The sequence below is a fragment of the Malania oleifera genome, chromosome 2 (assembly GCF_029873635.1).
Source record: "Malania oleifera isolate guangnan ecotype guangnan chromosome 2, ASM2987363v1, whole genome shotgun sequence".
Taxonomy (NCBI): domain Eukaryota; kingdom Viridiplantae; phylum Streptophyta; class Magnoliopsida; order Santalales; family Ximeniaceae; genus Malania; species Malania oleifera.
This window is the reverse complement of record NC_080418.1, coordinates 128091473-128105264: the sequence shown is the minus strand read 5'-3', so window position 1 is coordinate 128105264 and position 13792 is coordinate 128091473. Positions and strand designations below refer to the sequence as shown.

General features: G+C 34.3%; 1 protein-coding gene across 1 annotated transcript; it reads left to right on the top strand.

The window, feature by feature from the left end:
• Window positions 1-2567: 2567 nt before the first annotated feature.
• LOC131148025 (NDR1/HIN1-like protein 13) lies at window positions 2568-3841 on the top strand. Its single transcript, XM_058097772.1, has one exon. It carries the CDS (start codon window positions 2845-2847, stop codon window positions 3655-3657), a length of 813 nt encoding a protein of 270 aa, XP_057953755.1. The 5' UTR covers window positions 2568-2844; the 3' UTR covers window positions 3658-3841.
• The last annotated feature ends 9951 nt before the right edge of the window (window positions 3842-13792 follow it).

Below are 13792 nucleotides of genomic sequence, written 5' to 3'. Positions count from 1 at the left end.
ATAAAAATATTTTACCTATTTTTTATGTTCAATTGTATTAAAAAAAATAGATATTAAATGAAGAGATTGTTTAGTTATGTAAAAATTAGGGTTGCAAACGAATCAAGTCACTTACAAGCGCCTGAAAAGTTAGGCTCAATAAGAGCTTGTTCGGACTCGTTTATTATCTAAATGAGTGAATCTCAAACCCAATTTTTAAGCTTGACTTGCGAACGAGTTAAGTGTGAGCACATTCAGATCACTCGACTCGATTTGGCTCGTGAGCAATTCGATAATTGACTCAAATGGGTCCTTGTTAGGTTTTTGTGGAGCCTAATTGCGTTCAATTTGAAAGATGACCCGACTTTTCTTTAATGAGAGATTTCTATCCTAAGGCTTAATTCTTGAAGCGAAGGATTGGGCCGTAGGGATCAATTTTTTGGACCCGTTTTGTAGCTCATTCGGAACCCTGTACACAGTATATAAAATTATTATTTTTGAGTGATTAAAGCAAGCTGTCACACTTTACAAGAGAGCGAGAGAGAGAGAGAGAGAGAGAGCATTGTACCGCAGTACTTTCTATATTTTTCTTTCTGATAATAGTGAAATCCCTACAATTCCATGAACGCAGGTAAAATTATCGAGCTATGTAAATACTATCTTATACGTATGATTGATTTTTCTTTGACGTGTATTCTTTCTTTATTTTGTTTCTCACAGGTTTCAAAAATTTATTGTTAATTCCCAACAGTCCTAATTGTCCAAGCTGACCTGTTGGAGTTGGCCATTCTGTTAACAAATCCTTTCTTGTTTTTTATATCCATCTTAGTTGCAAAAATCATCATGGTTTCTTTGGAAGGCACACATGACCTCCAACCTTGCATTTCATTTTGTTGACATAAAAAATCAACACCTCAATCCTCACATCCACAATTCGATGACAATTACCAGCGAGGAAAGAAACCCTCCCTTAGCATATCTTCCTAAGTTACCCTTGTATTTTCCTAAGTTCTCCTTATAATCTGCCTCCTTTAGTTATAAAAGGATGACCCCTTGTACAGTGTTAAGATATACAATCTAAAGTTTCTCTTATGGTCTTTCTTCGATATATTTTTTTTTTTGGAAAGAGCCGCAACCCACCTACATAGCGGTCTCGTCCCAAGTTTATTAATAATTCTCACTTATGATGGAAGAATAGCGTAGAAACAAAATGACACTTGGAGCTTACTTAATAATCAATAAAAATACTTCATGCATCAAACTAAACAAAAGAAGAAAATAAACCGATACCAAAACCAAAATAAAATCAATTAAATATACCTCATATAATTCGTACCCATCTTATCTAATTTATACAAACCTTTGATAATTTTAAGAAATTGACTACTATTTGTAAACAATCTATTCCTCCTTATGACCCCTTATCGAGCCAAAACATCTACCACTTTCTTCGATACTTAGCATAAAAAATAATAAAATAAAATGAATGAAACATGGTAGAAAATTACTTACCTTCCTCTTGCTTTTTAGCTCTTTATACCAATGCATTAGTGGGAGCCCTAATTTCAATTCCTTCAATGGTAAGTTCAATAATGTTGGTTGTGGCTGGTAATTTTCTTGTCATATTTGTTAAAAGCCTCTTACAAACAACTATCCATATAAAGTTTTTCGATTCCTTCTGATGTCCCAAGTTCCCATGTAAATTTCCATATGACATAATACTCTTACCATATAAAGATTAAAGGTGCAATATATATTATACAAGCAAATTTGATTATTATTAGATCTTCATATTCCACAACACATGTAAAAAACAATAATTTTTTTTTGAATCAACTGTTCGACCAGACTTGTCTCTTTTTTAGTTCCAACTATGCCCTAACTCATATTAAGTAATAACTAGCCACAACTATACTAATAACTATATCAACAATAATAACCTTGCCGGCACATCCTAACCTCTTTCAAGACTTTCTTATTACTTAATTACACAAAAAAAAAATTAACATCAAATTTTAAAAAATCAGAATGACACATTATTTTAACATCGGCGTCAAATAACAACTTTAATTAATTTGATAAATAAACATAGTTATCGTTTTTAAAAATAAAAAATGAAAAATATTTTTTACATGTAAAATTTAAAGTCCATTAATCATAATATGTCATATTAACGTAATGGGCCCAAGGTAAATTTATACTAATTTAAGTGCTAATTTAATATCATGCGATTAGCCCAGCCCAGTGTAATGTTGTGAGACCACCGTAGGGCACCGGCCCATATGGACCGGTGGCGTTGAAGACACGCGTGCGTAAATTCCACACGCTGCTAGTGGGAGTGGGTGACCCGGCCAGGGAAAGCACCGCTGTCAGGGGCTCCCAACGCGGACCAGCTGCCGCGGGAGCCGCTTTCATTCCCCAACTCACTCACGCTTGCCAGCATCAGAGGCCAAGGCGAAAAGACAGAATTGTCCCTCCTTCCGTACATACAATGGAGGACAAAATCGTCATTCCGAGAGCGCAAGCCGGTGGGCCCCGGTGTGAAACCTCGGTTTTGTTAAGATCGCTGGTTCGCTCCACGCGGAAAACACACAGAAGACGGAACGCGCACGATCATCAGGCCCAAGCAGCGGCTGTTTCTTGACATCTTCCTCTCCTGCGTATGTGTGCCGCTGTCCCATTACCTCCCTCTCTCTCTCTCTCTCTCTCTCTCTCTCTCTGTATATATATATATACATATACATATTCTATGCTCGGCATTCTTCTCTGTCAACCGCTACTACTTGCCCTCACGTACTCTCTCTCTCTAGCATATTCTCTATCTCATTTCTTCTCTGGGTCTGGGTTATTCAGACTTTGCTTGCAATGGCAGACAGAGTTTACCCTCGCGGCTCACCTCCCTCCGGCGAATCATCAACGACGTCATCTCAAGAGCACCCCGTGCCTCGCAACCCCGTCCAGCCCTCGACAGACAAACCCCTTCCTGCGTCGGGAACCTACGTCATCCAGGTCCCTAAAGACCAAGTCTACCGCTACCCCCCGCCGGAGAATGCCCGCCGCTTGGACTCCTACTCCCGCCTCAAACCCCGCCGGAATTGCTGCTGCCGCTGCCTGTGCTGCACTTTCGGTGTCTTCTTCCTCCTCATACTTCTCCTCGCCGTCGCTGCCGGCGTCTTCTACCTCGTTGTCCGGCCAGAGTTGCCGAAATACTCCCTCGATAACATCTCCATCACCGGATTCAACCTCTCCGCCACCGCCGCAACAACCGACATCTCACCGGTAATTGACCTCAGCGTCCGCGCCGAGAACCCTAACGACAAGATCAGTATCTACTACGAGGACGGGAGCTCCGTTACGGTCTTGTACTCCGACATGAACCTTTGCGACGGCGTTTTACCGACGTTTCACCAGCCGACGAATAATGTGACGGTTTTCCAAACTGCGTTAAGGGGCTCTAACATCCTATCCAGCGCCGTCCGATCGTCAATGATCGCCGATCAGAAGCAAGGGAAGGTAAATCTGATGGTGAAGTTGGACGCTCCCGTTAAGATCAAGGTCGGCGCCGTCAAGACGTGGAAGATCACCGTTAGGGTTTCGTGCGATGTAACGGTGGACAAGTTAACGGCGAAGTCAAAGATTCTTTCCAAGGACTGTAATGTGAGAGTGAAGCTTTGGTGAAGAGGGTTGTTTGGTTGAGGGTGTAGCGTAGTCCATGTTTGTTACCAATACTATACAGTATACAGATTATTTACGTTTATTCTTTGTTTTTTTTTTTTTTCTCAATTGGTTGCATTTGATATTTCGATTGCGCACCAGATGTGACACCATTTTACTGTTAATAAATTATTTATTTATTGTTTTATTTAGTATTTTATGTGGGTGAGAACTGGTCATTTGGCATTGTCGTATAAGATATCATCAATTACCAAACACAAGTAAATCAAGACTGTCAATTGAATTAAATTATTTGAATATGTCAATCGGGTCGGTCTAAGTAGTTATGAGTTTGGATGAAAGTTTAAAATTGAAATACAGATTATGATTGAATGAGTGTAGTCCACTTTGAATTTTTTTGACAGTTTTTTACTCTGTATTTGCTAACATTGAAATCAAATTGAAAATGGAGTCAAAAATTTTTTGTAGAAAATTTAATTCAGCATATTGGACTTGGAAAAGAACTCTATTTCTTTAATTTATTTGTAGTCAAATACCTAAATTGAGTCTTTGGTGCAAGACTACCTCTTGTTGCTAATATGAGAGATCTAGGGTGGGTTTGAATCTCCTAACCCTATGTTAATTAGAACGTTACCTAAAAGAGCATAAATTTCATATATCAAATTTAAAATTGTGTAAATTTTTTTCATATTTGCACAAATATGTGTTCCTAAACACTATCTTACTTTAGATATGAATTTGAATATAATGCAATATGAAATTGTCTTGAATTTCATCCAAATTTACATATTTAAATTTGAGACTAAAATTCATGTTTCGAAAAACAATTTATATGTTCATGGGAAGAATAGAATCAAGTTGATCTTCACAACTTTATATTTTTGGCAATATAATATTTTTTATTCATTTAATTGTTTTTACTATAAAAAATTGGCTGGTTAATGTAGACTAATCTCTAATTGTGACCACCTGCAAGGAATCAAACAAGAGAGGCTTAGAGGGCCCATGGTGTACTCCGAGAAATTGTTCTGATGCCTAAGAGTGTGGGAGGACAAGATTGCAACAATAAAAGGAATAAATGAGAATGAAATGCTTACCTCTTCTTGAAATACCCTTTTTTATAGTAATGGAGGTCATTCCTCTATTAAATTCAATATTTATGGTCAATTATTTGAAGGAGCTTGGAGGGTTTGATCTAATTTAAAGATGTTTATAACAAGAAATAATGTTGGTTCCTTGACTTTGATCTTTGATTGATATACCCTATTAATTTTGGCTATATCAGTTGTCTCCCCTTCTACACTCGAGTTCTTACTCGTACCCAACTCGAGAGTAATTTGGGGTGTTCCCATGCAGGCAATTTTGACCTCATTTTAACCATTTGGATGGTTTGGACTCATTTCAAGTTGTTTTAACTTATTTGGTTCGATCCAAGTTGTTTTTCAACGAGTCATGCTTACTTCTTGTTACCCCATAAGTTATGCTCATCAACTAGGGGTCTTTGGGTCTCATGAGCGGTTCTTATCAAATGGACTATTTTTGGTGTGTCATGATCACTTCTTTGTTACCTCATGAGTTGTGTTCATCAAATGGACATATTTGGGCCTTATTAACGGTACTCATCAAATAGGCCATTTTTGGTGAGTCATGCTCACTTTTTTGTTGTCTAATGAGTTGTGCTCATTAAGTAGGCATCTCCGGGCCTTATAAGCGGTGCTTATCAAATGGGCCAACGACTCACTTCTTTGCTGACTTATGAGTTGTGCTCATCAAATGAGTGTCTTCGAACCTCATGAGCGGTGCTCATAAGATGGGCCATTTTTTGTGAATTTGTGCTCACTTATTTATTGTATCATAAATTATACTCATCAAAATGGACATCTTGGTGCCTCATGAATAGTGCTCCTTAGATGGGTAATTTTTTGTGAGTCATGCTCATTTATTTGTTGCCTCATGAGTTGTGCTCTTCAAGTGGGTATCTTCGGATCTCATGAGTTGTGCTCATTAGATGGGTCAATTTTTGGTGAGTTGTGCTCACTTTGTCGCTGCCTTATGAAATGTGCTCATTAAGTGGGCGTCTTTGGGTCTTATAAGTAGTGATCATTAGATCGATGAGTCAATTTTAGTGAGTTGTGCTTACTTCTTTATTGTCTTATGAGTTATGCTCATCAAGTAGGCGTCTTTGGGTCTCATGAGTGGTGCTCATCAAATGTGTCATTTCCCTTGATCTGTCATCTTGCTTTAAAAAGAGAATATATATATATATATATATATATATATATATATTTCTCAACTTATTTTTTAGGATGGATTCGAACAAATGACTAGAAAAAAATAGAGGAAAAAACGACTCCTCCAACAATCGTTTGGCTACCTTGTTTTGAATCAAGACTTGCAAAAGAGGGTGAGAGATCCAAGTTAGAAAGAGAAGGAGAGAGAAAGAAGAATGGAAGAAAGTAGGTAAAAGAAAGAAAAAGAAATAGAAAGAAGAGAGATCTAGAGATGAGAGAGTGAAAGAAGAGATAGAAGAGAGATGAGAAAGAAGAGAGAGAGGAGAGGATTTACCTAACCTGTCATGGATGGCAAAGGGTCATCGAGGAGGGGTGGTAGCGATAGTTGTTAACCTTGGTGGCTAGCAACTAAGGGGGCTGAGGAAGCTGAGGGAGTTGGAGAAAGGAGAAGGGAGGGAGTTAAAGTGAGAGGAGAGGCAAAAAGGATATTTGAGTAAGGGAAGAAGAAAGAAAAAAAAAAAAAGGAAAAGAGAAAAATAAAAACAAAAAATATATTTTAAAAAAAAATTGAAAGTGAGGCATGTGTAATCATACATACAATGACATGTGGCACCATCGTGTTTGTAAGATTCAGATGACGTCACCCGGGTGATGTGGCGTAATCCTAGTCGTTGAAGGTGTGTTTTCTATGAACGGTTGGGATCGCACCACGTCAATGATCCAAACCCAATCCTCTGCTTTTGTCACCTTCTGGCACGTGTCCCATTACTAAAATTCAAAAAAAAAAAAAAAAAAATCATAGCCACCCATGTGCTGCCATCTGTCACCACTAATGACTAACATGTGGCAACCCCTGCATTTTCTTGCCTCTGCTCCTCCTAGAATTGGGTCAACCCGAGTTGACCCAAGTCAACATGGGCTTACTCATTGACCCAATTCAACCTGACTGAACTAATTTGACTTTCAGAATCGCCTCAATTTTTTTAATATTAATTTTTTATTCATTTTAATTCAAAAAAATAGAAAAAAAACTAGAAAAAAATTAGGAAAAATCAGGAAAAAATCTATAAAAACAAATAAAAATTTGGTGAGTCATTTTTCACTCAAGAGAACCAAATTTTTTTTGAAAAATCCAAAAAAAAAAAAAGGAAAAAAAACTTTTAAAAATCTTGAAATTTTTTTTTAAAAAAAATGAAAAGATAAAGAAAAATTTTGGAAATATTTTGGGACCATTTTCGCTCAATTTTTATCATTTTCCAATGATTTTTTTATAGGATTTGCTTATATGTGTTTTGCTTACTACATTAATGCATGTTTTCCCTTTCTTTTATGCGTGTGTATGCCTACATGTTTGTGTGCGTGTTTACACTAACCCTATGAGGAAAACTATTAGCTTTGGTGCAATCTCAAGAGGGGGGCGAATTGGATATTTAAAAATTATCGCCTAGGTCAATTGGTTTAACAACAGTATTGAACAACCTAGGGTCAGATTATGCAATCAATAAATAAACATACACGTGTATTAAAGTAAAGTGCAGAAAAAGTAAATGATACATGCGATATGTTATCGAGGTTCGACTAAATTGCCTACGTCCCCACCTTAGCTAACAAGTACAAGTATTACCACTATAAGCTCACTTAACAGGTGGAGCGGCACCTAAACAATTAGGTCAATTCAAGGGGCTGACCTCAACCAACACGCCTTAAAAGGATGGCGCACCTAACTTTCCTAATCGGATCTAAGCCAGTCTGGGACCATTCCACAGGGCTAGTCTCCCTCTTCAGGCCCGCGCCTGGAATACAATCAAAGTGTATAAAGTTTGTATATGGAAATATGCTTCTAGATAAGCAAATGTGTGCACCAATACAGCTCAGTCAATATTACAAGTACGAATTATATATAAATATGTTCAGTGCTCTAATGTGTGCTAAACACTCAAATAAGTATAGATTTTTAGTCCATATCTAGAGTGTATATCAAAGCAAAATTTGAAATACAATATGTGAATATCACAAAATCAGATCAAGGTTTCAAATATGCTAGCTATTTGATTCAAACAAATTCAACAAGATATTCTCAATGATCTAAGCACAAGGAGTGTTTGAATATATATGAACAAGCTAGATTAGACACAAGCAATTTATAAATACTCACAACACTTGAATGATCAAGGAATGTGAAGTTTTGAAATGTATGGGAGTAGTATAGGCTATAAAAATGATTTTTGAATTGGAGAGAATTTTAGCCTTAATGATCTTGCTATTCTCTTTCTAATTATTAAAAATGAGTGGGTATATATAGACTTCCTAAAAAATATGACCGTTAAGGACACAAAAGGAATAATTAAAAAAATTTTAATATTATTTAAATAAATTAATCTCGTTTAAAAATAATAACTACGGTAAAAAATGAGGGGGCAACCCAAGAGCACCGGTCAACCGAGGCAAGTTCGGTTGACTGAAGTTCTTGAGGTTCAATCGACCGGAAATAAAATGAACTACACGTTCGGTCGACCGGGCATCGAGGTCCAAGGCAATTTTCTTCATTCAGCACGGTTCGGTCGATTGGGAACATTTTGAACTGCCTTGGTCAGTCAACCAGACCGTTGAGTTCCCACGTGTGGGAACTCGGTCAACCAGGGCATTGAAATGTATTTTAGGCACGGTCGACCAGAAGGCCCATCTGTTGACTCCTAGGGAGTTCGGTCGACTGGGGTCAAATGAACTATGTGAGTTCGGTCGACTGGGCTATGGTCAACCTGTTGACTCGGTCCTGGTTCGGTTCTTTTCAATTTGTGCAAACACCCTTGTCAAATGACCAAACATATAAATGCATGAGTGAGTGTTCTAAGGTCATTTTTAGTTCCTTCTTTAGGACACCGAAAAAATTCCGTGTCGGTCAACCGACCCCTAAGGTCTTTCTATGGTCTGTGTAAGTACCTAAACTCCAACTATGATCAATTTGAGCATACCTACCTATCATGCATGATGAAAAATATTACAGGTCATAGGGTGTATAGTCCATAATAAATATTACATCTCAGAATGAAGAAAACGAAAGATAAATACATATAACACAAAAAACATCATTATTTGGCATGAACACCGCACGCCATCATGGTATGTCTTTCAATCCGAATACACGTGCACAGTGAACCTGCATGCAAGCCTTAGTGCAACCATCGGTACCAAAAGTATTTGTCATGATCAAAACTGGGTGTGATAAATCAGGTCAACGAAAATATAAAAAAAAATTGGGGTTCATTGATCCTAAGTTATCTCTTAAGGGACGAAGAGTCTAAGTGAATCATTTTGTCTTTAGTGGTTCTTTTAGAATCTTTGAATCACGGTACACACATCGCATGTGAACTTTGCATGAGTTGTAATTTTAATTGCATGTTGTGAATTTATTTAATTGTTTAATTGTCCTTACCTATCTTGTTGTGTCACTAATTTAAAGCCTTAATGAATTTTCCTTTAAATCTCAAAGGTTAAGTCTTTGCATGCCTTTGAGGTTTGAAGGCATGAAGATTTTATCTTATGCAAGTCTTCAAAGAAGTAAAGGTCAGATAAATTTTAAAAGAAATAAAGGAAAATTTTAAATAAACAACCCTCAAAAGGATGACCAATAGTTGTGTTCGTAACACACTTTTAGAGGTTTTAAGGTGAGGATAGTCTCTGTTCTTTACGGGGCTATCCAATATTTAAAGGTTTGATAATTAAATAAACTGAAGAATTGAAATCTTGATCAGTCAATTTTGAAAATAATCTCAGACTAATCAGATACCCTCCGTTGGATGGGTGTGAAGGGATGCTAATACCTTCCCTTTGCATAACCATACTCCCAAATCCAAACCTGGTAATGCAGACTATTGATTGCTAGCTTCCTTGGACTTTGGTGACTAATGAACTAGTGGTACACTAAATAGGTGTTCTAACCACACCTAGAATAAATAGGTTAGTGGCGACTTTGTTGTTTTTTTTTTTTTTTTTAAAAAAAGAAACCCATTTCTCGGTTCATATATTTCACCAAGCATCATATCGATCCCATAATATCGAGTCCACCACTCAGTCGAAGCATTTCAGAATTTCGATCTCATACATGTCGTGAGGTCGGCCCTCTGGGACGTTACAAGATACAGAAAACCCTAATACCAAAATTAACATAGATTATGACAAGGGACACACCTAATATTTATTTTTAATCAAAAGGAGATATTGACACTCAAAGAAATATTACTGTTGGCACTATACAATTATTTTTTAATGTATTAAATCATAATATAATTTATTAATTTTTATTTTGCAAGTGAAATTATGTAATGAAAAAAAGGGTAAATTCATAATTTTATTGTGTAAGAAAAAGTGATGGAGTGTCCAATAACTTTTGGAGTGCCAAAAGCACCTTCCTTTTAACATTGTTTATGCACTTGTGGTTGATGTTTGGTTGCATTGGATTTTACATGAGAGTATATTTTAATGCAGATTATTTTTTAATGAGTATAGTTAATTTTGAATTTGATTTCCAACTATTCTTACACACACACACACACACACACAAACACTATATTTGTATATTTTATATGAAATAAAAAAAATTAAAACTTTAAAAGTGATCAAATGACATTTCTCTCTCTACCAAATTTTCTTCTTTTGTGCTTTTAGGAGTATTTAATTTTAGAAATTAGATTATAATTTATAGGTTAGAAAGTGAAAGAATAAGAGACTCGTCATAATTTAAAATGAAGTAGTATAATATTATAAGGTAAAAAATGATTCCTTCATATCTTCTTCTAGCCATTTCTTAGTTTTCTTCTATTTTTATTCCATGTTTTAAGATAGAATATCATTTTTTTAGTTATTTTAATTATTGGTTTCTTAAATGTTTTCATTGGCTCTCATTTATTTTATTTTATTCATATGAAATAAATATATTGCAAACTAAATTATGTGCTTAATATACAAGAATGGAATGAAATTAAAAACAATGGATCTAATTTTTCATTTGATTTTTTCATATTTTTTTTATTTAAAATGTTATATAATTTTATTCTTATCTTCTTCCATTTTGCAAATCTAAACACATGATAATTATAACATTAATGTGAATGGATTAACTAAGAATTTGGATTAGAAATAAAGTTAGTAGTGGATGTTTTAGACGGCAATTGGACGCCCTAAAATGTTAGGGCATGAGTTTTGTTTTAAGCTTGTGCATTTGTAATCAGATCGTTTAATATGGCTGACGTGGGTTAAAAATATCAACAAGTAATTATTGAAAAAATTACTAAGATGGACATCTCTTTAAGTGCTCAAGTGTGGTGATATTATTCGTATTTCTCTTTAAGTTTTTAAAATTATTTCTGTAAGCATTAATCCTTTTTAACTTTTTGATTTTTTCAAAGGAGAGTTTGTGATATGATAAGAGGAAGAGTACACAAATATAGTAATTAAGAAAAAGTATGTAGGACTAAGAGAAATTAAGTGTATACCTTTTTTTTTTACCAAAAAAAAAAATAAAAAGAATATGTGTACAAAGAAATTCATCTAATTAATCAATAAGTTAATTACCCCAAGAGTCTCAAACCAGTTCATCTTAAAAAGAAAGGACAAATGTATTATAAAATCATATGGTTCAAAGTTTTTAGCATTTTATTACTGACTAAGACTAGTTGATAATGAGTTTTAAAAATATTTAAAAAATATCTAGATAGATTTAATATTTTCTTGCTTCTATTTAACATATTACAAATGATGTTAAATGTTTTATCTGTCTCATTAAAAAGCGTGGCGGTCCAAAGTTCAAATTTTGTCTAACCTTGACAAATGCATTTGCTAGCTATTTAAGAATTTTAGTTTAAAAATTAATAATTTAAATGCATTTGTAAGACTCAGCTAAATTTAGTAAGTATTTTGATGAAAATCTTTCTTTCATGTGGCAAAATATATAGCACTAAAGTTTTTGCCATTATAATTATCTAAGAGATTAAAATGGAAAGATTTGTGAGATAGACAGGGGAAATAACTTATTATAGAAAATAATTAATATGGGTTTTAAATATTGCAACATCTCCAAGTCTATATAAACCCATTTATTGAATTCATTTTCTTGTGTGAAAGAGAGAAACTCATCGAATTCATTCTTGTGTACGAAAGAGAGACAAAATGAGTTTCAGTGCAACATTGAAATTTTTTATTTCAATGGTTGATGGCTCTCTTCTTTTGAAGTATTTCAAATTCAAGAATTTCTGCTTAGGAGCAAAGAAGGATACACCGATGCATACGGCAATGAGAGGGCGATCGCTGTTCTTGGCAAATTGATGAAAGAGCTCTAGCGTAAATACCTATAATTATATTAAAATAAAAATGAAATGAACTACATATTAGTTCTTTCATTTTTTTTTTTCTTATGTGTTATTACTATTACAAGGTATGGTAATACAATTGAGTGTTTTTTCTTCTATTTATTTGTTTCTTACTTATATTTGTCAAGATTTTGGATTTAGATTTGTATTAGATTTGATTAAGATATAAAATAAAATTATATCAAAATTTCTCCAAATCTAAATTCAAGATTCGAAATTCATGCTCCTGAACACAAAATTCATGTTGTTTAGTTGATCTAAAAATTTGAGTCACCATAACCATTGAATTATGTTCTACTTGAAAATTTGAAAAAGCTAGGCTTATTTGGTCACTCATACATTTTTATTAGGTGGCAATTTTTACAGTTTTTCTAGTTTGGCAACAGCTATGTGGGCCGGGTCAGCCCATAAAACTTTTTGGGCTTTCCTACTTTCAGGCTCAGAGAAGCCCAACACAAAAAGAAAGCCTTTTGTTGTCACCCGGGCAGTTATGCTATTTGTAGAATGTTCATAAAACTCACTCAAGCACAGGCCAGGTGTTGAAACTGAAACCAGCCCTCCAGAAAGCACCAGAAGACTGGGAAAATTATATCAGTCCTTTCCCAGGGAGCTAAACCAAACTTTCCCAGCAACCAAACAGCTTGTTAGTTAGTACTTCATGGAAAAAGTGATCTATGTTTGGAGAATCCTTTGACGATTTAGATTTGTCTTGGATTTGAATTAGATTTAATATGAAATTTTATTAAAATTTATCAAAAATTATCCAAACTAAAATTTAAAGTTCAAAATCCATACTCTCAAACACTGCATAAGTCCTCTAAATCACCTTGATCATTAAATTTTAAATATGCAATTCCTAAATTTTGAATTATGAATATGTTGAAAATTTTAAATCTTGATGTGAGTTATTATCTCAGTTAAAATTCTAGATCTACCATTATCCAAATTTAACCGATCCAAATGCTATATCATATGACACTAATAAAATCTATACATCACCACGAATATTAAAATTTTTTTTTTGGTGACATCAATAAAAATCAGCATGAATTTGTTTCAGGATCTTTAACTAGGCAATTGGTTTAAGGTGTCACATATTTAGAATAATTTTGCAAGAATTCAATTTACTAACACATGTAGACGTGAAACAAATATAGGAGTAAATTTGAATGTCACATAAGTGTACAAAAGACTGGGAAAAAAAAGTATATATACTTTAAGATTAATTTGAAGTAATTGTCATATTTTAATTTTAACCATTTAATTTATTTCCAATTTTCAAACGTAAAAGTAAAATTCAAAAAAATTCAGACATGAGCCCTTTAAATTAGACTTTAAAATAATATTCTCAATTACATTTAATTTTTTCTTTAATGAAAAATTCTATATAAATTTTTAAAATAGGGGTTAAAAATTTAAATATATGTACGAAAACATACATGCGTTCTCTTTAGCACATCGAAGGATTATAATAATTTGACACATTTTAAGAGTAATTTAAATAAGAAAAGGAAAAAGAAATTAATGAATGGTGTTGTGTAA

What these genes read in the sequence shown, in the direction of transcription:
- LOC131148025 (XM_058097772.1), top strand. Translation starts at nt 2,845, where the DNA reads ATGGCAGACAGAGTTTACCCTCGCGGCTCACCTCCCTCCGGCGAATCA.